General features: G+C 45.3%; 2 protein-coding genes across 2 annotated transcripts in view; both read left to right on the top strand.

Annotated features, from left to right (window-relative positions):
• Dhx29 (DExH-box helicase 29) overlaps window positions 1–1,176 on the top strand; it is a 46,114-nt gene extending 44,938 nt beyond the window's left edge. Inside the window, exon 27 of the mRNA XM_034523324.2 lies at window positions 886–1,176. Within this exon, the coding sequence (XP_034379215.1) occupies window positions 886–938 (53 nt within the window). The 3' untranslated portion in view covers window positions 939–1,176. The remainder of the gene's footprint in view (window positions 1–885) is intronic.
• A 22,283-nt stretch (window positions 1,177–23,459) lies between these two features.
• Ccno (cyclin O) lies at window positions 23,460–26,615 on the top strand. The gene is made up of 3 exons (XM_034523690.2): window positions 23,460–24,168; window positions 24,744–24,929; window positions 25,410–26,615. Exons 1-3 carry the CDS (start codon window positions 23,782–23,784, stop codon window positions 25,887–25,889), a joined length of 1,053 nt encoding a protein of 350 aa, XP_034379581.1. The 5' UTR covers window positions 23,460–23,781; the 3' UTR covers window positions 25,890–26,615.
• The last annotated feature ends 358 nt before the right edge of the window (window positions 26,616–26,973 follow it).

Here is a 26,973-nt window from a genome sequence, read left to right as displayed (position 1 = left end):
GTCTTAGGACAACACTGTGACTAGGGGCATTGGGACCCAGTATAAGTGTAGTGTCTTGCAGTCTTGCAGTCTTGCAGTCCCACCCTGACGAGAAGGTGGCTGTGAGAGTCACAGGAAGTCACCATTCCAGAGCTGTTTAAACAGGAGAAGCTGTTAATAAGCCCACCCTAACAAGTAATGTCAAATGTCGCAGCTCTGTGGATTCAGCTGACGTTTGATCCTCTTGTTGTATAAATTACCCTGTCACTTCCCATTGACACCTCTCTGAGAGCATTTCCCTCTTAGAATGTTTGTTTCCTTGGTCCAAGCCTGGAATAAAATCATTGCTACCTTTGGTAAAAATCCTGTCACACTGCAAAACAGGAAAGAGTAAATAAAGCCTTCGGTGTAGTTCAGCTCAGTGAAAATGAATGAGGAACTTCTTGAAGGAATTTCTAAAGAACGAGTTATAGAAATAACGGGCTAGGCTTCATAGTGCACATCTAGCACTTGGGAAGCTGAGGCAGGGGAATCATGAGTTCCAGCCTAGTAAAGACTACATAGCAAAACCTTGTGTAAAAAAGAAAAAACAAACAAACAAAAACCACTTATATCTCATTATTTTGGGCCTTTGCCTATAAATACTCAAATATGAACTTCTTTTTACAAAATATTAACTTTCTGAAGTAGGCATAAGATAACCTTAATCATTAACATAACTCTTACAGGGCAAGGAATTTGACTTTTCTGGACATCTCTGGTATCGGAGTGTACATTACTAGTGTGGGTTTGCATCTAACTTAAAGGCTTGTGATGAAATGCATCTCGTTTGTACATATGTGCGTTAGAAATTCAGCCAGTGTTACAGTTTCAGGTGTTTGATGTATTTATTTTTCATTCCCTCAGATGACAAGATTCTACAGATCATTACAGAATTGATAAAAACAGAGAACAATTGATACTGGAATCCATGGTTACCTGCTTCTAAAGTTAAGATAAAGTCCTGAAATTATGTGAAAGTCGGCTCTCCCATTAAGTCTTTCATTACCTAAAATGTTGGTACTAGCCATTAACCTGAATGGCAGGGGGGAGGGAGGGGGGAGCGCATTCTTTCAACATGGACTTTTCTAGCTCCTTTGTAATGATAATGCTCAATGTATTTGCCATGACATTTACAATAAATTCTTTGGTATCAGTCGTTTTGTCCATCTTTGTGTCACTAGGCCAAGACCAGTGTCTGCTGTCTGAACCCACTGCTTTGGTTTCCTGTGTAATGCCTCATCCTGTGTACCCTGTGTATCGTCTCATCCAGTAACAGGCTTTCATAGTTGGAGAGCAAATTTAGAGTTTTGTCCTATTTCTTAGTTAGGGTTTCTGTTGCTATGAGAAAACACCATAACCAAAAGCAGCTTGAGGTGGAAAGGGTTTATTTCAGCTTACACGCCATCACAGAGGGAAGTCAGGGTGGCCACCAGGAGACAGGAGCTGATGCAGACACCATGGAAGGGCACTGTTTACTGGCTTGCTCCTCACAGCTTCTTATCCTGCTTTCTGATAGCACCCAGGACTACTTGTCCAGGAGTGGCACCACCCACAATGTGCTGTCCCCTCCACATTGATCACCGATTAGGAAAACACTCCGTGGGCTTCTCTACAGGCCAATCGCATGGGCGCATTTTCTCAGGTGTGGTTCCCTTTACTCCGATAACTCTAGCTTGTGTCAAGTTGACATCTCATTACCTGTTAAGAAGGTAATCTCCAACACCAGTTATCATCAATATTATGAAAAAGAAAACATCAGGCCAGGCACATTTGGGAGGCAGAGGCCAGCAGATCTCTGTGAGCTCAAGGATAGCCTGGACAACATAGTGAGTTCCTGGACAGCCAGAGCTACATAGTGAGACTCTGTCTTGAAAAACAACAACAAAAAGGGAACCTCAGGAACCACTTAATGCTTGCTGTTCAAAATGGCCAACCTAATCCAGGGCCCTGATTATAGATGCCACTTATGTGAGTAATGTTCAGAAACCATGAGGACAGGCTGCCGGCGGGCAGGCTGGAATGACTAACGCTGCTCACTACCTTAAGCTAGCTACCTTACACACTCTCATTCCACATTTGAACCTTTTTGTTTTAAATGTGTGGGGTGAGGGGGTTGTGCAAATGTATGTACCACAGCATAAATATAAAGGTCAAAGGACAGCTTGCAGAAGCTGGTTCTCTCCTTCAATAATAGTGAGTCTCGGGACTGAACAGGTCATCTGTTTGGCAATGGCACACTTCCTTTGAACCACCATTGAAGGCCGCTAGTGTGCATTTGTGCCAGGACAGTTGGTAGCCTTGGGATGACAGTGTTTTCAGTGTTTCATCCTCACTTATCTTTGAAACTCTATTTGCATTACTTAGAGGGATTTTTCTCATTTCCCAACAACAAATTGATGAACTTTAAGTACATCTCTCTTTAGATTAAAAGTGGAAATCTTATCGAAATAAATGATTAAGATAGGAACCGAACACGACTACTTGAGTCTTGCAATAGGTATAGTTTTAGCATTCATTAGTGGATGAGTAAAGACGCTGTAACTTTTGCCTTATATGCAGAAGAAGTAAACATAGTACTTAATTGCAGTCTTCAGCTTTAGGTAGTAGTAGCATTGGGGCAAAGGAATTAGGAGCAAAGAATCCAGTGTAACTAATTCGGAGCCTCTGGCTTGTACCACTAAGCAGCTCAGCATCAAGAGCTAGGCACCCTGGGACATGGGGGACACAGAAGCAAAGGAATCCTAGTCCTGCATGGAGTATTTGGAGTTTGTGTGTCAGGAAAGTGTCCCACATGTTGCCTGAATTCATGTGCATATCACAACAACCTATGAGGTAGGTGGGTGTTAATGATGCCATTTTACAAATGAGGAAGAAAGCAGCCAAGAAACAGAACAACTCAGAGAACACACTAGTAATAAGTGGCAGCCATACAGTACCAAACTTTAAATCTCTGAAATATAGTCATTTTCCCTCTGATAAGTGAAGCGCTAACTAACTCACACTTGAACTAGGGTTATCATATTAGTCTTTGACTCCAGAAGACAAATATAGTTAGGTAGTCACCAGAGCGGGGAGGAGAGCGAGCACTGAGGCTGAAATGTAGAACTCCACACTGTCACTTTTTTACACCTATCTTATGGATAGCAGGGTTGCATTTCGTGGTGCTCTTGTGGAAGTCCAAGCCCTCCCTTTCCACCATGTGGGTCCCAGGGATCAAACAAATCTCCCATTAACATGGCAAGATTCATTTCAATAAACAAAACTAGGGCCAGGAAAATAGCTGAGAGGGTAGAAGTGCTTTTCTACCAAGCCTGATGGCCTCGGCTCAATCTCAGAACTCATAAAGGTAGCAGGAGAGGGCTGACTCCACAAAGTTCTTCTCTGACTTACAAAGGCACAGTGGTACTCACAGACTTACATACACATGCATGCAATAGAAATCGTGCAAAAAAAAAAAAAAAAAAAAAAAAAAAAAAAAAAAAAACCCGAGCAGAGTCGATTTAAAAGGAGGATGTTTCCTCCACCTCGCAGTTTTGAAGGTTTCAGTCCATTACCAACCAGCTCCATTGCTCTATGCCTGTGGCAGTACATAACGGCAGGAGTGTGTGGAACCAAAAGAGAGGAATAGTCCTGCGTCCTTAATCCCTGTAAGAGTGTCTTCTCCATGCAACAGTCTTGCCCATGTTTCTTAAGTGTTTCTATCAGTTTCCAGCAGCACCAAGCTGAGGACCAGGTCTTTAACACACAAGCCTCTAGGCACATTTCAGACTGAAATGACCATGTGACTAGTCAATCAGACTGTAGTTTTTACTTGAAACTTAAAAGTAAAACATCTTAAATATTCTAAGGTAAAATACATCTTAAATATTCTAACCTCCCAAACAGCATAGTAAAGGATGGGTGAATTAGGATATGTGTCATATTCATGCATCATCACATTGCAGACCTTGAATGTTTAAAATTATTTGTTAAGGATACCTCAATTAAAAAAAAAATAAGCAAAAGATCTATCCCTCAAAGGATAATAAAGAAAGAGACAACTCACAAAACAGAAGAAAATACAAACAATACCTCTGGGTAAGGAAATTGCATCAAAAATACACTAAATGTCACATCGGCAAGAAAAAGAGAAAATAACCCAATGTTAAAATGCTCACACTTCAAAACAAAGGAAATTAAATCAACATGATAAAATCCATGTGTGAAAAGCCCCTAGCTATATGATACGAAATGGTGAAAAAAAAAATAAGACTGTTCATGTAAAGTTATGGAAAAGACCAGGATACTCACTCTGGCCATTTCTAGTCAACACAGTAGTTTGTGGTTGAAGTGTGACTCTCAGCTTCCTATTCCTGCTGTCCCACCTCCTCCACTGCTACAGACTTTCCTCTGGAACCATAAGCCAAAAGAAACTCATTGTACATGTAACCTTGGTCGCGGTACTTTATCACAGCAGCAAAAAGTAACTAATACAGAAGTTGGTGTCAGGACTGTGAGGTAGCTGCTGTCAAGAACTGACCAGGGCTTCTTGGAGGAATATGGAAGGCTTTGGAACTTTGGACTAGAAATTCCAAGATAGCATAATGTTGAGTTTGTGGCATGGTTATTACTGATAACTCTTATACAGGTCTACAGTGAAAAAGAACAAGGGGGCAGACAGAAATACAAAGTGTACAGCTAGAGAGGGGAGAGCACAAGGAAGCTTAACATCACAGCCAAGGCATGTGCTGAAAGAGGGGCTGTACTTAAGAAGACTAACATCAGAGTTAAGGAGCAGCCTCCTGTTCTTCTCTGGACCGATGGGAAAGATGCCCTCGGGGCAATATTCTACTTAACTAAGATCCCAACTAATAGCCTAGAGAGTTCTCTGCTTCAGGAATACAGCAGCATACAAAGGCTGTTGCAGATGTGATTCAAAGGGTTGAGGGTTCATCTCAAGGGGAAAGTCAAACTTGGTAGTGTCTTCCACTTGGAACTGGCTTTAGAAGCATGAAAGACACAAGAGTGAGGGGATCGTGGGTTCATCCCCTGTAGTTTCAGCAAGCCACCAAAGCCAGACAAGTGTGGTAATGCTGGAGTCACTGCCATAAAGCCTTCAGAAGCCGTTGCATGAAGCTGTGAAAGTACGGTTGAGTGCTGCAATGGCAAAGCCCAAGATGTTGGCGAGTTCAGGACCATGAAGCATCTACCAATGAAAGCTGCCTTGAGGGAATCAAGCCAGCCCAAGAGAAAGACACTGTGGCAGGCAGCCAAGCTGGAGGGGCAGTGCCATATAAACCCTATGAAACTAACGTCCCAAACACTGGACATGTGGCTTCAGGGTTTGGTATTGGTTTTGCTTTGGTTCAATATTTTCTATGATTCTGTTTTTTTTTTTCCATTTGGAATGGGAATGTATACCCGATGCTATGGTATATTGCAAATAATTTGCTTTTTTGATTTTAGGGTGGTGCCTTGAATCTCAGAAGAGACTTCGGATGTTTGAATGATGTTGAGACTGTTAAAGACTTATGGGGACTCTTATAGTTGGACTAAATGCTATAGCAGGACTGCCTCAGACAGGGATATAAGCAATGACACAGAGGCTTATTTTAAAGGTTAGGCCTTTTGCTTGGGCAGTCTCCCGTCTACTCTAAACTTAACCAGGCTAATCCTGGCACTACCTTCTCTCTGCTCTGCTCTGGAGCAGAGTCTATCCATTCACCTCCATGTCCACTGCCTGAATCCCTGCATAAGATTCTTATTCCAGTGTCTCTCTCTCTGCCTAGAAGATCATCCCTCCACTTCCTGTCCAACTATTGTTGGATCTTTATTACAGCTAATCAGATACAATTCTAGCTTGCCTTAGGCAAGTGAGGAAGAATAAATATTTACAAATTATGAGGCCAGAGATGGGGCATAGAAATACAATACCAAGGTCCTGCCAGTATTTAGCTCTCTGCCAATACAAAATTAACAACTGAATATACAGAGACATACCTTCACGGAATATACCCCAACAATATACATTTTTTTTTTTTTGTTATGATATGGCCATGAGCCTATGAGGGCCAAGTAGTAGCGGAATATTCGCATTTGAATGAGAAGTGTCTGCCATAGGCTCTTGTATTTGAACCCTTGGCCTAGATGGTGACACTGCTTGGAGATATTAGGTCACTTTAAGAGGCATATCACCGAGGACACACACTGAGAGTTTGTGACCCCTCTTCTAGTACACTCCCTCCGCTTCATGGCTGTGGTTGGAGATGTGATCTCCCAGCTCAATGCTCCTGCTGCCATGCCTCTTGCACCATGATGGGCTCTCCCTTTGGAACCTTTAAGCGTCCTTGGTCATGGTATTTCATCATAGCAATAGAAGAGTAACTAATACAACATCTAATTTTATGGATTAGAAATCTTCAGATTCCACAGCTTCAGTAGTCCGAGATCCACCTTCATGCAAAACTATGAAATAAAAATTCCTGTAATAGATAATTCACAAATTGTAAATTGTATACCATTGTGAGTAATTTGTAGCCTCCTCTCTGAGCTGTGAGGTATCCTTTGTCCAGTGTACCCATACTATAGGTGTTACCTGCCACTTAGTTACTTAGTAGCGCTCTATCTCTGTTACTAGACTGACTGGCATAGTATCACAGTGTTTATGCTCAACTAACACTAGTTTTTCTTAATAATGGCCCCAAAGTACAAGATAAAATACTTTAGCAATTCAAATCCTTTGAGTGAGAAGGCAGAGTTCTTAACCATGTCATGGGTAGCTGGGTATTAAAAAAAAAAAGGACATGTAGGTTTGGTGCTGTTTGTTATTTCAAGCATCCACAAAGCCCTTTAAGACATTCTCTACAGCTAAGACATTCTCTGTATACTAAAGGCTAGGCTTCCTACTATAAAAATGTAGCATTAAAATTCTTTATACATTATGAACATTTTTCTGATTCTACACAACCAGAAACAGGCACTACTTTTAGAGTCAAAACACTTAGTAAATACTAATAATGAGAAACAACTGAGCCAAGCTCAGAGCAGATGTTAAAGACCAGCTGTTTCACTGAAGGATGAGGATGGTGACCACCATGATTGCCATCCAGAGCCTGTATGTTGCCGTACGGACTTTTTAGGGAGAGGGGATGTCGTAGAGTGAACGCACATCATTAGATAAAATACCTAAATATGCTATATTGATGGAAATCATTTTCACAGCTTTCTCTTAAGCTTGTGTTCTGTTACTAACACTATTGCTACCAATTGGGGTCCATGGACTAGAAATAACCTGGTATAAGGCCTGGGCAAGCACTATGCCTGGACCTCAGAGAATTTGTAGATGGCTCACATGGGTTGTGATGGTTGATCCTGTCAACTTGATGAGACTTAGGATCGCCACTGAGCATGTCTATGAAGGGTTTTAGATTGGGTTAACAGAGGTGGAGAGACCTACCCTGGAGGTGAGCAACACAATTTCATGGGCTGGTGTGGGTCCGTGTTTCTCCCCACCGCTGGGGGTGTGGGACACGCCACTGGGGAGGAGAAATGCAGAGTGTGCTTGACTGAGTCTCCCTGTACTGCCACGGCTGTGGGACTGGGCTTTATGGAAACACTGAGAATCTGCTCTGGGGCTGGGAAGATGCAGTCTAAGATGTTGGGGGCCAAAGTTGGAGTTCTATGACCCCCCCCGGGGCACCTACTCGCCATTGGGGTGCAACACAGAGGAGTTGGGAGCCAAGGATCAGCTGTCCACAAGTCCACAACAAGGCCAGGACTGTGTGCTCCCAAACTCCTAGACATCCAGGCATCACTTAGTCATGAGGAATTGGGAGCCAAGTCAGAACCCCAAGAGCTAAGGATGGCGACTAGCCCAGGGCCAGGGGAAATGGGAGCTCCAGCTTAGCTCGTCTGTGATTGTCCTTAGCTTGGCAGTTGTCTGGGGGTGCAGAGAGGCCTGTCTACAAGAGACTCTGGCTCCAGCTCTGTAGGCAGAGGTCTTCTCCATGCTCCCATGGCGGTTTTGATGGATAAGACAGTCCATGTTTATCCATACTGTGTGTTGACTGTTCATTGTGGAAAATGGGTACATAACAACTCCTCAGGGTAGACCAGAGATTAAATACCTTTTGCCTGGAGGAATGTCCAGGAATGGAAGCTTATTGGCTAAACCCTCGGAGCCTCTAGATATCTCATTGGAGAACTCTGACCTGGAGCTACATGACCACAGGTCATGTTTCCTTATGTGCAAAGTGTGGCATATGTTCCAGGTCATGAAACTGGCAGGAAATCAGGTACCAAGGTACACACCCACCTTACCAAGTTTTCTGGCATGGTCCGTTGGTCCATGGCTGGGATCCTGGACTGAATAAAAAGAGAGTAAGGGTACTACCCAGAGTTCTTCATTCCTCTCTCTGCTTCCTGCCTGGACCCATGTTCTTCATCCAACATGAAGAACTCTATCCTTAAACTCTGAATCTAAATAAAGTCTTTCTTCTTTAAATTGTTAACCCATGGGGAAACGTGTTCCTGCAAGTCAATACAGAACCAGAAAAGTAATATCTTACCTTACAAATGCTGGTGCGACTATGGAGCGAAACAGAATTCCTCAGTCTCCAAAGACGTCAGGAAACATGTTCCTGGATAATTGGGGTCAACACCCAGACATGCTACTTGAGAAAAAAACTCAGCCCCTCCATCATCTCCATATAACTAATCCTGAGGGGTTAGTTCTCTCTCTCTTTTTTTTTTTTTTTTTTTTTTTTTTTGTTTGTTTTTTTTTTTTTTTTTGTTTTTTTTTTTTTTTTTTTTTTTTTTTTTTTTTTTTTTTTGAGATAGGGTTTCTGTGTGTAAACCTACCTGGCTATCCTGGAACTCACTCTGTAGACCAGGCTGGCCTTGAACTCATAGAGATCCACCCACCTCTGCCTCCCAAGTGCTGGGATTAAAGGCGTGCACCACCACTGCCCAGCCAAGGGGTTAGTTCTCAAAAGCTTAGGATGAAGTGGGTCTCAACAGCGGCTCTGTTTTGACCTGCATCCTGTGAATTTTTCTGTCAGCTTCCCACTTGTCCTCTATGTAGTCAGGGCAATTGTATTTCTACACTACTGTAAATGATAGAGCAGTGCTTCGTACTTAGTAGGTGCTCTTTAAATGTTATAAAAGGACAACCAGGGCAGCCAGATCCAATTACATACTAGTAGCAGATGTTTTGTAGGCTTCCTTGAATTCTTTGCTTTAGAGCTGCTTCTTCTGGGGAAAGGTGCACAGACAAATTGCTGTCTCCAATAGGCTGTCAGTCACGCCTCAAGAACAAAGGCACCACTACCCTAGCATCTGAAGCCAGCTGTTTTCTGAACCTTTCTCTTCATCTCCAGCCAGGCTCCCGATTGACAAAAATTTCACTCCTTGGCCAAAGTAAACTTACCTATCCAGCCCCGGTGCTGTCCGAGGGGGCCAAGCTCCTCTGACGCAGTAGCTGCTTCATGGTCAAGGGCAGACTGTGACCATCCTTCTCCAAATAACTCCATGTTTCCCTTCATGCCTTGTTCATTCTCACATCGTTCCTGGTTCTTGATTAGTTTTTACCTCTTGGAATATCTTGGGTTAAGGAATCCTGTTTGTCTTGTACACCATAGCTTCTGGAAGGTTGATCACAAGAAAAGACAGCCAGCTCTGTGGGTTCTTCATCCTTGGGGGATTCAGTCCCCTTCACATGGTTCTCCTCTCATGGCATTGGTTAAAGGATGGGCTGGGACTTTCCTTTGGCTCTCCTTTGGCATTTAAAGACGAAGAATGGAACCGTGCAGTGGTGGTGCACTTTAATCCCAGCATTCAGGAGGCAGAGGCAGGCAAACCTATGAATTCGAGGCCAACTTGGTATACAGAGGAAATTCCAGGATAACCTGGGCTACAGAAAAACCCTGTCTCAAAGTGGGAAAAGCTATAGAAAAGCACAGAAGGCATATAGCATGCTGGAATCATGAACTTGAATTTGAGTCCTGCATATTGCACTTAGCACCTATGGAAAGTTAACCTTTGAATCCACCCGATCTTGTTTTTGAACCTAAAAAGTAAAGCAACATGCCTAGCTCATCTGGTTGAGACAATGATTAAAGGCTACAATGAGGGCTGGAGAGATGGCTCAGCAGTTAAGAATGCTGACTGCTCTTCCAGAGGTCCTGTGTTCAATTCCCAGCAACCACATGGTGGCTCACAACCATCTGCAATAGGATCTGATGTCCTCTTCTGATGTGTCTGAAGACAGCCATAAGTGTAGTCATATACATAAAATAAATACATTTAAAAAGAAAAAGGCTACAACCTCATAAGCTGAAGGGCACAGCAAGCACTAATAATGATTATGATATCCTATGTGAGCTGCCTCCTGTCCCACCTCATTCCTGCCCCGACCACAATGATCTCTCTCTGTTGTTCCTCCATGTGCAGGGCCTACTCAGGCCCCAGGACATTTGCACGTGCAGTTGTCTGACAGGTACTGTCCCCACAGTGGTCCACCTGGTTACTGTCCACTAGAAGTCCTTGTGTAGGTGCTACCTTCCCACTCTGCTGCCCATGACCAGTGAATACTGCAGCCTGTGCCATAGCCCTCATAGCTTGTCTCTCTTTGTGTGACCAGCCTACATAAGCTTCATGGAGACTAGATAGAGCTGAAACCATGAGTGTTGAAACAACTAGTGCTTGGTACTAGTCTCACACCCAAACACGATTCCATGCTCTTTATCTGCTATGGTTTGCATTTGTCTCCTCCCAAATGCCCAGCATGGTCATTTTTGGTGGTGGAGCTTTCAAAGGCAATTACAGAGTCATGAGAGCTCCTGTCTCCCTATGGGGATCAGGCATTCTTTTGTTTTTCTTTTTTTCTTTTCTCTCTTTCTTTGATTTGGTTTGAGTTTGTTTGTTTTTGTTTTTTTAAGATTTATTTATTTCATGTATGTGGGTACACTGTAGCTGTCTTCAGACACACCAGAAGAGGGCATTAGATCTTATTACAGATGGTTGTGAGCCACCATGTGGTTGCTGGGAATTGAACTCAGGACCTCTGGCAGAGCAGTCAGTGCTCTTAACTGCTGAGCCATCTCTCCAGCCCTGGTTGGGTTTTGTTGTTGTTTTGTTTTGTTTTTGTGGGTTTTTTTTTTTTTTTTTTAGACGAGGTTTAATCTGTATATTCCTGGCTATCCTGGAACTTTCTCTGCACTCCAGGCTGGTCTCCAACTCAGAGATCTCCCTGCCTCTTTCTCCTGAGTGCTAGGTTTAAAGGCATGAGCCACAACCCTCCAGAGAGATTAGGCACTCTTAAAACAATTCTTAAAGGATGTGTATGTGTGTGTGTGTGTGTGTGTGTGTGTGTACCTGCACACATGGAGGTCATAAGAGGACACTTCATCTCCTGAAACCTGAGTCGCAGGTTGTTGTGAGCTATCAGACATAGGTTCTGGAAACTGAACTCAGGTCCTTTGGAAGAACAATGTGTCGGTTTAAATGAGACTGTCCCCATAAGTCTCAGGCATTCGAATACTTGTTCCTCAGTTGGTGACTATTTGGGGAAGATTAACTCATGCCATTTTGTATTTGTCCATGTTCTCTAAAGGAACAGAACTTATGGGGGATGGATGGATGGATAGATAGATAGATAGATAGATAGATATGATGGATAGATGATAGATAGATAGATTTAAAATATATCATATTTATATACACACATTCCTACATGGATTATAAACACATGTACATAACGGGATTTGTTAGAGTGGTTTACAGGGTGTGGTCTAAATGGTCCATTAATGACTATCTCCTCCTGGAAAGGCAAAGGATCTGGTAGTTGTTCAGTTCACAAGACTAGATGTCTCTGCTGCTGGAGTTGCAGGAAAGTTCTAGAGACAGGCTGATTCTATGCTGGAATCCTGAAGAAGCAGGTCTAACAATGGCTCAGGAACAGGATCCTGACAAACTTGCCAGTGAGGGTGAGAGCAAGCAGGCAAAACAGAAGCAATCCCTTCTTCTCTGTCCCTTTAGGTAGAGAAAACCAGATTCAGTGTGGGGCTTCCAACCTCAAATAGTCCAATCAAGAAAAGTGGTCACAGGTGTACCCAGCTGCTTGGGTTTTAGTTAACTACAGGTGCAGTGAAGTTGACAACCAAGCTTAGACAACAAGAACATACCAGAAAAAAACACCACCACCCACCCCCAGACTGAAAAAGAGAAAAAGTATTTCTCTCTGCCATTCTTGTTGAGGTTTGGTTCACTGTAGTATATTATAATGCTAAATACTGCCCCCCCCCCAAGGTCTGGTTACTCCCAGGGAGAAGTAAATCCTTGTACATCAAGTGATGCTATGTAACTTTCCTCCTTCATTTAAAACTATTAGTTGACTAAAGATGCCTATAGCCTATAGCTGGGCAGAAGAGAGGTAGGCACAGTTTTAGTTCCTGGGCTTGGGGTCTGAGGAAAGACCATGAGGAAAAAGAGAGGAAAGGTAGAGAGAGAGAAAGACATCATGGGGTAAGGAATCAAGAGAACTGGCCATGAGGGCTGGCCAGCCAGGGAGTAAGAGCGACCCAGTCAGAACATGGCAAGTCATCTCTCAGGGTTATTGGCAGGGAAGCAGACAAAATAATTTAGAGGGTTGATATCTGCCCAGCTCTAGTGATATTAAGGCTTATTATAAATAGAAAGGTTGTGTATCTTTTATCTGGGAACTAAATGAGCTAAGGTGGGGTAGAAACCCCCAACTGATGTTAAATATTTACCGTGATACATTCTTGGTGGCAAAAAGACCCAGACATTACACCTTAGCTAGGCACTCACATAACTGTGGCAGACACTGGTCCTGGTGCACACTCCAGAAACAGGTGGCATCATATTTAATCGTCCACAGTTTCAGGGGCTTCTGAATACCACCACTAAGGAAACTGAAGATGGGTGAGGCTGTGTAATTTGCTGAAGGGTCAGAGCTGGTGGCTCCAGCTTGTACCCAAGCACTTCAACTTAGAAGCAAGAGCTCTGAGCCATTGCTCCGTACTGCCTGTGCCCAACAGATCACCACAGGTGGGTGGGAGAAAGAACATCTCTACCCATGAAGGGAAGCCATGCACCCGAGAGTGTGTACTGAACCCTTCCTGAACTGTGGATTGGCAAAACACCAGGAAGGCAGTAACTGAAAGCCTTTTTCCCCAGGTGGACCTTGAGATGTGGAAGTAAAAAACGTCTGGATTTAGAAAATGAGATGAAAGCGGGGTGGGGGTGGGGTGGGGGGGTGGGGGGACCAAACCTTGCCCTTTGTTTACCAAATACCAGCAAAACTTGTCTGACTTTAAGTACTTTACATACCACTCAGATTTGGAGCTTAAGCACTGTACAAGAAAAGACTCATAAGTAAATATAATTTTCAGTGGCATCAAACTGAGTTTAAAGATTTCCTAAGGGCCCAACAAAGTTTCTAAGGTTGGTGGCAATTCACTGGCTTTTGTTTAAAAGAAGGTACAAACAAATCAATGTTCCTACTTTAATCCCCACCTGTGATCTGGTGTAAGAGGAGGGTGGAACGTTGTCTCAAGCTAAGTCCCAAACCGGAGGGAAAAATCCCCCAAATCATTGGCTCCTTCTTGTTAATCAAATATTCCCTTGTTCCCTTTATAAAGTATCACTGCAAGTATTTTATTGCATCAATGTTCATGAGGGAGATTGGTTTGTAACCCTCTTTGTTGAATCTCTGTGTAGTTTAGGTATCAGGGTGACTGGTCTCATAAAATGAATTTGGCAATGTTCCTTCTGTTTCTATTTTGTGGACTAACTTGAGGAGTACTGTCATTAGCTCTTCTTCAAAAGTCTGGTAGAATTTTGTGCTAAAATCATCTGGCCTTGGTGTGTGTGTGTGTGTATTTTAAGACTCTTTATGATCGCTTCTATTTTGTTAGGGGTTATAGGTCTATTTAAATGTTTATCTTGGGCTGAAGAGATGGCTTAGTGGTAGCTCACAACCATCTGCAATGGAATCTGATGCCCTCTTCTGGTGTGCCTGAAGACAGTGACAGTGTGCTCACATACATAAAATAAACAATAAATAAATAAAATAAAAAATGTTTATCTGATCTTGATTTAACTTGGTAAAATGGTATCTATCTGCAGTGGGCCTGTCCAGCCTTTTGGGGTTTGAAGCTGAAGTAGGACACAATGTTGGACAAGGGCCAAAAGACTGGTAATCACCAGCCTTTTAACTCTCTCTGAACACTAGAAGCTAATGGCTTCTGGAAATACAACACTTTCTTGTTTGTTCTGTGGCTAAAATCTGCTGGCTTCTCTTTAACTTTCTGTGCTTTATTAAACTTTATAACTCTCTGTGCTTAATTTAACTCTTTATGCTTAAGTAAGTGGTAGAGAAACTTACTTTTTCTTACTGTTCTGTACTAAAAACCTAACTCTTACTGTTCTGTGCTTCATTAAGCTCTGGGGAAATTTAACTCTTTATTAACCCCTTATTGCATTTAATAAGCACTAATGTCTGTCGATTAACACATTATGTTTAGCAGTGGGGAAATTAAGTAAAGGGATTTATTGCTAGTGCTCCTTTCACTGGCAAGTCAGCCAGAAGCTCTCTGCGAGGCCAGGGAGCTCACTAACTCTTTGAGCAAGAGATAAAAAGGAAAGAAAAGATGTCACTCATATAGATACATACACACCAGCTGAAGTGGAAAATGGCTGTACTCATACATTTGGATAGACGGACGGACAGACGGATGGGTGGATGGATGGGTGGGTGGATGGATGGGTGGGTTGGGTGGATGGATGGGTGGGTTGGGTGGATGGATGGGTGGGTGGGTGGGTGGATGAATGGGTGGGTGTGTGGGTGGGTGTGTGGATGGATGGGTGGGTGGGTGGATGGGTGGATGGATGGCTAGGGCAGAGCCCCCCAAGCCACCACTTTATTTCTACTCTCTGACCCCTTTATCCCTTCTTAGACAAAAGTTCTCCAGAAAATTACTTCACAGATAAAATGTTACACACGATGGGTGGGGGGGGGGGAGGTTTCAGAAAGGTATCAATAACAAGTTCAAAGCAATGTTGCATAATGTAAGCTCAGTACATAAGTTCAAAGCAACAGTTTTTTCATAGCCTTATCATAGTGCACACCTGTGGCTTCATCCTGGGACCTGAATGTTTTTCCTTGAACACAAATTTGTCCCAGGCCTATTTCTCTTTTTAATGTAATTACAAAAGCTCATTTTTAAAATTATGCGGCCTATTCTTGATTCTAACTTTATTTACATCATGAAAGTTTATCTTTATGTTGATCTGCAAAAAAGTCTGCTCAATAGAGTGAGCTAACGCTCAGGAATCCTTAGGCTGCGTGATGGTGACAGGAAAGGCACATCAGCTGCAAGAAACCATCCTGGGATGAAGTCTCTTGGGACCTTGCCTCTCAGAGCTCACCCATCTTAGGTCATGCAAAAAGTGGGCCACCTTCAGGAAGGCCACCTGTTAGCCCTTCCTAGATGGCTCCTGACATCGATCAAGACATTTGTTCATCTTTTTTAGATTTCCCAATTTTGTAGAGTGCAGGGTTTTGAAGTATGAGTTAATGATTCCTTGGATTTTCTGTGTCTGCTGTTCTTTCTCCTTTTTTGTCTCTGATTTTGTTAATTTGGATATTCTCCCTCTGACTTTTAGTTAATTAGGACTATTTGTCTATCTTGGTGATTTTTCTCAAAGAAACAACTCTGTTTCACTGATTCTTTGCATCATTCTCTTTGTTTCTATTTTATTGATTACAGCCCTGAGTTTGATTGTTTTTATTATTATTTCCTGTTTACTCCTCTTGTGGGTGTTTGCTTCTTTTTGTTCTAGAGCTTTCAGGTGTGTTATTAAGTTGCTAGTACCTGATCTCTCTAATTTCTTTATGAAGGTGCTTAGTGCTATGAACTTTCTTCTTAGCACTGTTTTCCTTGAATCCCAGAAGTTTGAGTATTTTATGCATTCAGTTTTCATTGAATTCTAGAAGTCTAATTTCTTTCTTTCTGTCTTGACCCAGAGGTCATTCAGTAGAGAGTTGTTCAGTTTCCATGAATTTATAGGTTTTCTGTTGTTTCTATTGCGGTTGAAATCCAGCTTTAATCCATGGTGATTTGATAAGAAACAGGGGGGCCCAGTTCCAGAGATATTAACAAATAAATTGATCTTATAGGCCTTTCACAGGGTGAATGAGAAGCCCTGGAATTGGACTAGATAGAAAATACTACAAGTATTGAGAAGTGACACGTTTCTCAGTGAAGGTCCAGGGTAGATGTTTTTAGAAGGTAGAAAGCAACAAAGCATAGAATATGTAGGCATGTCACCTTACATGTCCCATCTATAACTGTATCTAGAAAGACTCAGGCACAGAATCTGCTGTCCTGTGTGGATGGTACTATTTATATTCATTCATTGACACACAAGTTCTCTTCCCAAGATCCAACTTCCCTCTTGAGGCCCCAACTTCCAGATACCTGTTCATCTTCCCCATGTGTGTTCTTGACAGACAGGCCTCACCAGACTGACAGGCACACATAAAATCCTTTTTATATAAGTTTCCCTGCTGACCCTTTCTTATCTCAGCTAATGGCAAAGAATTCTGTTTCTCTCAAAGGGATGATCCTTTGTTCACAGATTATGGCTTCACACAAAACCTGTTGGCATAGTCAAAATATATCTGTATTCTCTCCCGATTTTACTGCTTCTCCAAGCCTCATGCTGGTCCAAGTCTTTCACCTGGATTGTCTGTCTGTCTGTCTGTCTACCTACCTACCTACCTACCTATCTACCTACCTACCTACCTACCTACTTTGGTTTTTCCAGACTGTTTCTCTGTGTAGCCCTGGTTGTCCTGGAACTCCCTCTGTAGGCCAAGCCTTGACCCCATGGAGATCCCATCTGCCTCTGAGTGCTGAGATTAAAGGCCTGCACCACCACCTCCACCACCACGCCCCGGCCCACCTGGGTTACTTTAGCAGCCTCTTCAGTGGGTTCCTGTTGAGGACTTTTCTCTGTCTCAACGCTTTTGGGCTAAGTGCTCTGGTCAAGAGAGAGAGTGGGGCTCTTGGGGCAGGAGATGCGAAGAATGGAGACAAGACAGGGTATGATCAAGTCTCTTACCAAGTCTCTTTTATTGTCTCTTTTATCAAGTCTCTAGTCTCAAGTCTCTTTCCAAGTCTCCTTTATTGAAGGAAATTCTGAGGTATTTATATGCTTTTGCCACGTGCCTTGCAGGTGTTGATATGACGTAAGCCTTACTGGCATCTATAGCATGGATAGCACGTGCACCGTGCGCCTTGCAGGCGTGGATAGCACTTGCGCCTTATAAGCATGTATGGCGTGGATAGCACGTGGACAGCACGTGAACTGCATGCCTTGCAGGCATGGCTACCACGTGCGCCTTGCAGCTGGGGGCAATAAACAGCAAAACAAAATATGTGGGATAAACAATATATTTATCAGAGTGTGCTTCAGCTGTTGTAGGCCATTGAAAACCAAATCTTTCATCAGGGTATATGGTTCCAGATGGCTGCAAAGATAATCTAGCCGCTTTCTGCTAAAAGTTGGCTCCCAACAGGTTTCATTTTTCTCTGTGGCCTCTTCACCCTCTGTATGTATTCTTGGTCTCGTTTTAACATTATAAACAATGCTATATATAGACACATGACATGAGTCATAAGTGTAATTTAATTTACTGTATGTATATGATGTGTGTGTGTGTGTGTGTGGGAACAGTCACAATGCCGTGGCATGTGCATGTGAAGGATGAAGGACAATTTTGTGTAGTTAGTTCTCTCCTTCCATCTTCATATGGGTTCCAGGCTGAACTCGGGCTCTAAGGCAAGCATCTTTGTCTGTTGAGCCGTCTCACTGACCTCCACATGTGTAATTTTAAAGTTTCTAGAAATAGCATTTATTTTAAAAAAACATTCAAAATTAATTGTGATAATATATTTTAAAAACCTCGGCACCCCTTGTCAGAACCTGTTTGTACCTCCCATCTCTCCCACCTGTTACTCTACTCCAGAGGAGTGCTTGCCTCCTGGCCTCTACCCCCAATGCTCTTTCCCTGTACTATATGTCTGTTTCACTGCCCAACTCTCTCCGGCCAGGCCTGTGCTGTGATGGCATTTGTTCAGTGAGGATGTTTATGACAATTGACGACCCCTATATCCCACATGCTCTACTGTCCCTCTCCCTGCTTTATTCTTCTTAGCTTACTGCACTGTCTAAAATATTAAATGTTTAAATATTAGTTGATCATTTTGTCTCCTCCTCCAAAATGAAAACTTTTGTTTTGTTTTTCAGTACAGGGTTTCTCTCTGTAGCCCTGGTTGTCCTAGAAGCGGCTCTGTAGACCAAGCTGGCCTCGAACTCACAGAGATCCAACCTGCCTCTGAGTGTTGAGGAAAATGAAAACTTGTAAGAGTGGGAAATTTGGTCTGTTTTATTCAATGCTACATTCCTTGGACTTAGAAAAATGCACGGATGGGATGGCTTAATGGGTAAAGGTCCTTGCCTCAAGCCTGGCGGTCTGAGTTCAGCCTTCAGGACCCACATGGTGGAAAGAGAGAAACAACTCCCTTAAGTTGTTCTCTGACCTCCAGACACACATCATGGTACTTCAGCACCACCACCAAGAAAACAAAGGTAATAAAATGTATCTTTAAAAAGAAACGCCTATGGCAGACACTTGTAGGTATAAGCGGTGTGGTGAATGAGGGAGGAAATTAGTAAACGTGGACATTGCTGTTAGCAGTGAGCACAATTGACCATTCGGGGCGGAGAGAAACAGCAGTAAGGCTGTCGCGCTGGCCACCATGATGCAGGTGGCTATGAGTCTTTGCTCTTCTGCTCTGTCTATACAAGAAAGCACCAGGAACCCCAATTATTAGAGAAGGGGGGTGCTTCTGAGCAGCAGCAGGTGGAAGTCCTAGAATAAGTTCCAGCCCTCCGCTTTGAAGGGGGCTGGTGGATGGTGCTCGTACAGCCACGTTAAATCAGCTAGCGGTGAGCTTTCAACCAGCACTAAAACAAACAGAAAACCTTCCCTGCACTGAAAGACTCTTCATGACTAGGGTGGCACTATAGACTAGAAAAGCTCCCTTCCGGGTTTATTTTCTGTTAATTTCCATGAAGTACAGTGGAGCTATGTGCTCTGTCTCTATTCAGTTAACTCAGTCAAATCTTGAGGGTTTTTTTTTTTAAAGTAACAGTGACTGAGAACAAAAGCCTCCCACTTGTTATTTATGTGTGCTCAGTTTTAAAAAGTAGTGTGTCCTTTAATATTTGCATCCTAGTTGAGTTTGAGCTAAAAGACTTGGCTGGAAACTTGCAATGCTCGTTTTGACCATGCCCAGACTTCTGGAGGTTTCTCTGTTTTAACTACCACCAACTCACTCGTTTGGGTGCACAGGCCAGACTCACAATCTTTCTTCGTTTTTCCAAGCCTCTAACACTGAGATCCCTTTAATCTGTCTTTAAATATGGGTGGAATCTCTTCTCTCCAATCTTCGCACATCATTTCTTGCATGAGTCACTGTGCCTAACTTGACCCTTTCTGTCCTTTCTTTATTTTATTTTTTCAGTTTTGGAGGCTGGACCCAAGGCATCACACATTCTAGGCAAGTTCTGTACCACCGAGCCACAGCCTCAGCCTCAGAGTCATATTTTTAACAAGTGACATCTCTCCTCCTCAGTGGCTTCGGGTAACATGTAAGTCCCTTATGCAGATACAAAGCTTTTTGCAAGCTTGCTATTGAAGCATGTCTTAGTTAGGGCTTTACTGCTCTGACCAGACACCATGACCAAGGCAACTCTTATAAGGACAACATTTAATTGGGGCTGGCTTACAGGCTCAGAGGTTCAGTCCATTATCATCAAGATGGGAACATGGCAGCATCCAGGCAGGCATGGTGCAGCAGGAGCTGAGAGTTCTACATCTCATCTGAGTCATCTGAAGGCTGCTAGTTGAAGACTGCTTCCAGGCAGCTAGGAAGAGGGTCTTATAGCCCACACCAACAGTGACACACCTACTCCAACAAGGCCACACCTTCTAATAGTGCCACTCCCTGGGCCAAGCATATACAAACCATCATGAAGCAGTACAGCGTGGATGGAGAAGCAAGGTTAAACTTGAGTCTCAGTTGTACATTTTACTCCTATGACCTCAGTCTTTACCTCTGTATGCCTCATCTATAAGAATGGCTGTAACAGGAGCTGGTGAGATGGCTCAGCACTTAAGAGCACTGGCTGCTCTTCCAGAGGTCCTGAGTTCAATTCCCAGCAACCACATGGTGGCTCACAACCATCTGTAATGGGATCTGATGCCCTCTTCTGGTGTGTCTGAAGACAGCTACAGTGTACTCACATACATAAAATAAATAAATAAATCTTTTTAAAAAAATGGCTGTAACACCAGAAACTCAACTGTGAAGTTGTTGTAAGACAGAAGGAGTGTAATATACACAGCAAATAAAGTACTTGTCACACACATACCCTTTATGTAATTATTAGCTATAGCCTTCTGGCTTCTTTCCCCCCTCCCCCCTTCTCTGCATTCTTCATTAGGCAGGCCCTTATTATACACATCTGTAGACATCCCAGGACTGCTTCCAGCTCCTCCTACAGCCTTTTTTACTTAGAATACTCTTGTCCAGCCCTCCTCTTCTGCATACCTTGGTTTTTATCATCAATTTTTCATTATTCTTTCCAGAACAGTGAGGCTGATCCTACTGTGAAGTTTCGGGGTGCTAAGGTATGGCCACCACCAAATGGATGCCCCGCCCCATTGAATTTGAATATCAGGGAAAGAATAGTCTGGTGGGGCTTGGGGAGATGGCTCAGCAGATAAAGATGCTTGCCCTAGAGCCTGGAACCTATGAAGATGGAAGGAGAAAACTAACTACACAAAATTGCCCTTCACCATTCACATGCCATAGCATGTGACTGTCCCCACACAATACACATCTTATACATGTAATACATTAAATTACATTTATGACTCATAATCTTTTTAAAAAAAATAGTCTGTTGTTGTTCCAGGTAGTATTTGGATTTCAGATGAACATTTTTCTTTTATAGATATGTCTCATACAGTTTTTGTGAGACAACCTTATGAGAAGTGCAGCTGTTGTTTATCTGACATTTGAATTTAAATTGGTATCTTGATCCCCATGTTTAAAACCATTGAATTTTCTATTACCACCCCTAATACAGTTCAGTCCTCAAGAATGACAAATGGTTCCTCGTTTATCCCACCAGAACAGCAGCTCCTTGCAGGTTAGACACAGCAAGCATTCTGCCAACACTGGATAGATCTGTCAAGCCAGAACTCAGGCAGTGTCTGTTGGAATTGACTCTAAGTACAGGCAAAATCCTTAGAAAAGCAAAGTATTCTCAGCATGGGGAGCCTTCAGAACCTTACTACCACATACAGATGGGCTGATAAATCTTCAATTTCCCTCAGCATAACAACAGTCTTGACCCCTCTGGATCAGGTTCAAGATGACCCCGCTATTTTACATTCAAGAAGGATTTTCTCTTCATGAGGGTCCCCCAACAACTGCAGTGGGGGCTGTCCCTGAGTCTGTTGTCTGCCTGTGGATCCTGTTCCCTCACTGGGCTGCCATGTCTGGCCTTAGTGGGAGAATATGCCCAGCCCTGCAGTGACTTGATGTGCCAGGGTAGGTTAGTAGTACAGGGGGGGGGGGCCTCTCCCTTCTCAGAGGAGGGGGGGCTATGTGAGGTGGGGATTGGGAGGAGGGGGAACTGCGATTGGAATATGAAGTGAATAAATAAATTAGTGAAGGGGGAAAGGAATTTCAAGATTTCAAGTAATATCCTTTTACAGACGACGAACTAGCAACCAAGTAACGTCTTGCTGAACATGATCATTAAATAGGAACACTCGGCCCCTACTAGTGATGTACTCTGTGCTCTTTCCAGCTGGGCCAGTAAACAGAATCAGAGAGTTCCTGGATCCTTCCTCCTCACCCAGAAAACTCTTCTAGGAAGAGGTCTGACATGTGACCCCCTTTTCTGTGGATTAGGTTGATCGCCCCCATAACGTTACCCATCAACAGCCTAAGAGAAAACAGAAAGCCAGGCACTTGCAAGTTGAAAACACCTCTCAGGTGATTCCCAGCAACCCCGTGTCACACAGGTGCTGCAATTTAAACGGGTAGGACAAGGTTCCTAGAAACAGAGGCGAGAATCTTAAATCCAGCCCTTTCCCTTCACCTGCTTCTTGGGCAAGTTTCTACGGGGGCAGGGTTTGCACGTGGACCACAAACATTTCCATCTTTCTTTGGAATAAGCGAGAACGGCCACGTGTGCAGATCTCACAGCGCCCTAGCATCCCGTCCATCGGAATGCTTCTGTAAAGTGCGGGTTGAGGGTATCTAGGTTTTCTTGCCTCTGGGAAAATGATTACAAAGGCAGTCAGCTAGACGCCCTTTGTGCCCCAAGGTCCCTTCTAAGGTGTTACAGTCTCTCCTGAGGATTCAGGGTAGAGAAGGACTCCAGCTTGGATCAGGACCGGAGTCTGGAGTAAACCAGTTGAGAATGGAAAGGGTGTAACATATTCATATTCTCATTCATTCTCTCTCTCTCTCTCTCTCTCTCTCTCTCTCTCTCTCTCTCTCTCCCTCCCCCCCTCCCACCCCCCTCCCTCTCCCTCACCCATTCTCACTCTCCCTCTCTCTCTCTCTCTCTCTCTCTCTCTCTCTCTCTCTCTCTCTCTCTCTCTCTCTCTCTCGTTCCTGCGCCCCTCCCCCAACTCTGCATTCCTTTGATTCCCCTCCATCCTCCCCAGGGCGCAGAGAATAACCTAGAAAGGCAGAGGGTTAGAAGCTAATGACCCAAAGCAGAACATGCTGTGAGCAATTCCACAGAAACGCCACCCGTGACATTAAATCCTTAACCAACTGCAGCCTCGGCGTGTTTGGCTTGGGATGAAAAGTGCGGGACAGAGTATCCAGAGAGCAATGGACGTGTGCGACGGTCATTTGAGGCAGTTTTCTACATTGTTGGACACAAATACCTGTCTGACTGGACCGGCTCCCACAGACGCTAGTAGCGTGCCAAAGCTCTGCTCCCCTAGGCCAGCAGAATGAAATAAAATAGTCGCGAATGAATTCCCAGTCCTTTTATGGGTCACTGAAGAAAACCTAGCCTGATTTTGGGCCGGAGCTCAGAGGCGGACCCACCTGGATGAAGATTGACATAAAAGATGATCACATCAGGCCAGACAGTTTTACCAAGGTTCAGGTTCCCCGGAGCAGTCTTTCCCCTTTTCTGGGGGTTTGGGGGACGGGGTCGGGGTGGGGGACAGCTGAAGCCCACGGCTCACCTGGGTGGCCAGCGGTCTTCTAGTTCTTCTACTGAGCGCGCGCAGCTGGCGCCAGGACCCGGGCTGCGGTTGCCAGGGTGACGACAGACGCGCGGAGCCCGCAGCAGAAGGCGGGTGCGAGGCGGGAGTTGCAACGCCTCCTCCCCCTGAGCCATCGCGTGGGGGTGGGGGGCGGGGGGAGGCACGCGTTGCTCGCACGGGAGGGGAGTGGCTCTCCCTCGGGGTAAGCGCGGCCCGTGGGCGGCTCAGGGCTCAGCCAGTGAGAGGCCGAGGGAGTGGTGGAGGGAAGGCACAGGCCGGGTACTTAGAGCTGCGCCAGCGGCGGGACCCGATCTTCCTCACAGCCCTCGCGCCGACGCTCCGGGCGTTGTGGGACGCTAGGGCGGCTACTGGATTGTAACATGGTGACCCCTTGCCCTGCCAGCCCGGCCAGCCCCGTCGCGGGAGCCGGGAGCGGGGACAGCCATCAGAACCTCCGCGCCCCAGTGAAGAAGAGCAGACGCCCGCGCCTCCGGAGCAAGGAGCCGCTGCGGCCGCTGAACGCGTGTGCGCTCCCGGGAGACTCGGGCGTCTGTGACCTTTTCGAGTCCCCCAGCTCTAGCTCGGACGGCGCCGACAGCCCCGCAGTGTCTGCGGCGCGGGACTGCAGCTCCCTACACAGCCCAGCCCTGCCCTTGACGGCGCTAGATCTCCAGACCTTCCGAGAATACGGCCAGAGCTGCTACGACTTCCGAAAGGCGCAGGAGAGCCTTTTCCACCCGCGGGAGTCGCTGGCGCGCCAGCCACAAGTGAGGCACTGGCAAGAGCTAGCCTGCAAGAGGCTAGCTCGATCTCTTCCCTGGCTGCCGGCTGCCCTTCGCAGCGCCCTAGGCATTGCAGCCCGTTATTAGCCATCCTTAGGAGCAAATGGGTCCTTCTAGGATAGATCCACTGACCTATTTAGATGGAGAAAAGTTGGGGGTGGGGAGGTGGATATCGGAAGTCTGTTAGTCATTGGGAGTGGGTAGAGGAGTTTTATTATAATGCAGTTCGACAGCTTCTAGGTTAGATCCCGAACCCCTAAATCTGTTTGCTCATCCGTTAAAAAAAAAAAAAAAAACACCCCACCCCTTATATTCCCTTTGACTTGCTGAGAGGTTTTAGACCGAGTAATGTGCCTAATGCACTGTGCACAGTACCAGGCACGAGCCCAAACGTCCCCAGGCGTTCCGGAACGCCTAGTCTAAGCCTGGCGCATACCCACACGTGTTTCCTATTTTTCAGTCATTTAGCGTTTTCCTCTTTACCTCTGGGGGCGGGAGGGGGGCACTCTCTGGATTGGCTTGGTCAGGTGCATTAGCACATCCCTCTCCCTCCCTGCCAGGTGACTGCTGAATCCCGCTGTAAGCTGCTCAGCTGGCTCCTGCAAGTCCACCGCCAGTTCGGCCTCTCTTTCGAGTCACTGTGCCTGACCGTGAATACTCTGGACCGTTTCCTCCTCACGACTCCGGTAGCTGCAGACTGCTTCCAGCTGCTCGGTGTCACCTGTCTGCTCATCGCTTGCAAGCAGGTGCCTCCACCAGGCGGAAGGGGTGGGATGTGTTTGTAGCCAATCTAATCTCTCTTCCACGGCTTAGGGATGGGTGGCCTGACTCCTCTGGGCAGCTGCTGGAAGATCTTTACATGCCATAGCCCCGACTTCTAAGCTTTTCCACTCACTGCAACAATCCTTTCAGACTACAAAGAGATAGGCTGTATAGCTGGCTGCCCACCCAAAGCTTTGTGGCCCTTGTCTCTGGAAAAGATGCTTTTAAAATCACACACAGTCTGTCTCTCTTCTGTCTGTCTGTCACACACACACACACTTTTTAAAGTTGGGCTGTAGCTAGAGAAGGTGTACTAGTATTGATGTGTGATTTAGGGGTGGAACCGTGGACGTCGAAGGAATATAGAGTTCGAGTCCCAGTTTTCTCCCGAATTTAAGGCTGGATGGGTTTGGGACCCGGGAACACCCACCAGTCCGGACCTTGAGCACACTCTTGTGTTGCAGGTAGAGGTGCACCCACCTCGAATGAAGCAGCTCCTGGCCCTGTGCGGCGGTGCTTTCTCCCGGCAGCAGCTGTGTAACCTGGAGTGCATCGTGCTACACAAGCTGCGCTTCAGCTTGGGCGCGCCCACCATCAACTTCTTCCTGGAGCACTTCACGCACTCGCGCCTGGAGACCTGTCAGGCTGAGGTCACCGAAGCTTTGGAGGCTCAAACCCTGGCCCGGGGAGTAGCGGAGCTGAGCATGACCGATTATGCGTTCACCACCTACACACCTTCCCTGGTAGCCATCTGCTGCCTGGCGCTGGCTGATCGAATGCTGCGGCACCAGCACCTGACGGACCTTCACCTGGGCGAGCACTCAGAGGCGACACTGCAAGACTGCCTGGGCAAGCTGCAGACGCTAGTGTCCATCAACAGTAGCTCCCTGACTCACATGCTGCCTCCCCAGATCTGGGAGCGGTGCAGCCTGCCCCAGAGTTAGAAATGAAAAGCACACTCTTGAGCCCCATTTTTAAAAATTCCCTGGCCCCTGCCCCGTGCCTTAAGGAGAATATGCAGTGCTGATCCAAAGAGAAGTTCAGGTCTCCTACCTGTAAAAGGTGTACAATAATGGAATCTTTATTTATTTTGCGGTACACATGGGCAGGGTGACAGTTCTGGCTTGTTTAAATGCAGTTGTTGGCTGTACCTTCCTTTTCCAGACCAAGTCAGTCACGAGGTTGCCAATTTCTGAGGCTCTTCCTTGCTCCCACAATTTTACTTTGTAGTTAGCTCTGTGAAAACAACCTGGCAAGATTTTCTATGCCACTGTTCCAGAAAGCAGATGAGTCAAAGTTGCTTGTCCGCATCTTAACCCCCTCCAAGTCAGGAGGCTGAGCCCCCTCCCCCATACCAGTGACCCCAGGAGAATGTGACAGAGTTAGAAGTCATAGTCTGTGCTGTCTGGAAGGGCAGTGCTGCTGCTCATTGATGTGGAGCTGAGATGCTTTGGGGACCTGGCAGCCATGCTAGCAGTGGGCAAAGCAAGAGACAATCCCTGGTGCAAGACACAAAACGCTGGAAACGCTGGAAGGTTTTTTGCATATTGTTCTGGCTGTTGCAACGTGGGTCATTTCCTCTGCAGTTACAGGCCAGGTTCAGTTTACGCTGCAGCAGAAGCCCAGGGTAACTATGGTACGACAGTAATAAATATACTACTTGCAACATATCCTGTGTGCGTGGAACAATTATTTTATTCTTCACCGATGCCACGGAGCAGTCGTGACCCACTTTCCAGAGGATGACATTGGGACACAGGACTCGGAGGCAATGTGACCCATGAGTCTTACCCTTAGACACATTGCAACGCTTCCCACCCACCTACCCCACCCCCGTCATGTTTTTGGAAATTTTTCTAATGCCCTCTTTCCCCCGGCAGGTACCTCATTCTCCATTTAGCACCCCTGAACTCTGTTCACTTTTGCCTTTGCATCTAAGCCCTGCTACAGGACTCACTTTATAGATAGGAAACTTGGTTGAAAAGCAGCATCCTGGGCTGCCCTGGCTCTGCAGTTGTCACACTGTCT

Source organism: Arvicanthis niloticus, chromosome 19 (assembly GCF_011762505.2).
Source record: "Arvicanthis niloticus isolate mArvNil1 chromosome 19, mArvNil1.pat.X, whole genome shotgun sequence".
NCBI lineage: Eukaryota > Metazoa > Chordata > Mammalia > Rodentia > Muridae > Arvicanthis > Arvicanthis niloticus.
The sequence above is the reverse complement of the archived record's forward strand: the minus strand, read 5'-3'. Positions and strand labels throughout refer to the sequence as shown.

Bases quoted from the DNA above. Each gene is read 5' to 3' on its own strand.
- Ccno (XM_034523690.2), top strand. From the start codon at position 23,782: ATGGTGACCCCTTGCCCTGCCAGCCCGGCCAGCCCCGTCGCGGGAGCC. The intron at 24,169-24,743 runs GTGAGGCACTGG...CCTCCCTGCCAG, and splicing joins CGCTGGCGCGCCAGCCACAA to GTGACTGCTGAATCCCGCTG. The intron at 24,930-25,409 runs GTGCCTCCACCA...CTTGTGTTGCAG, and splicing joins TGCTCATCGCTTGCAAGCAG to GTAGAGGTGCACCCACCTCG.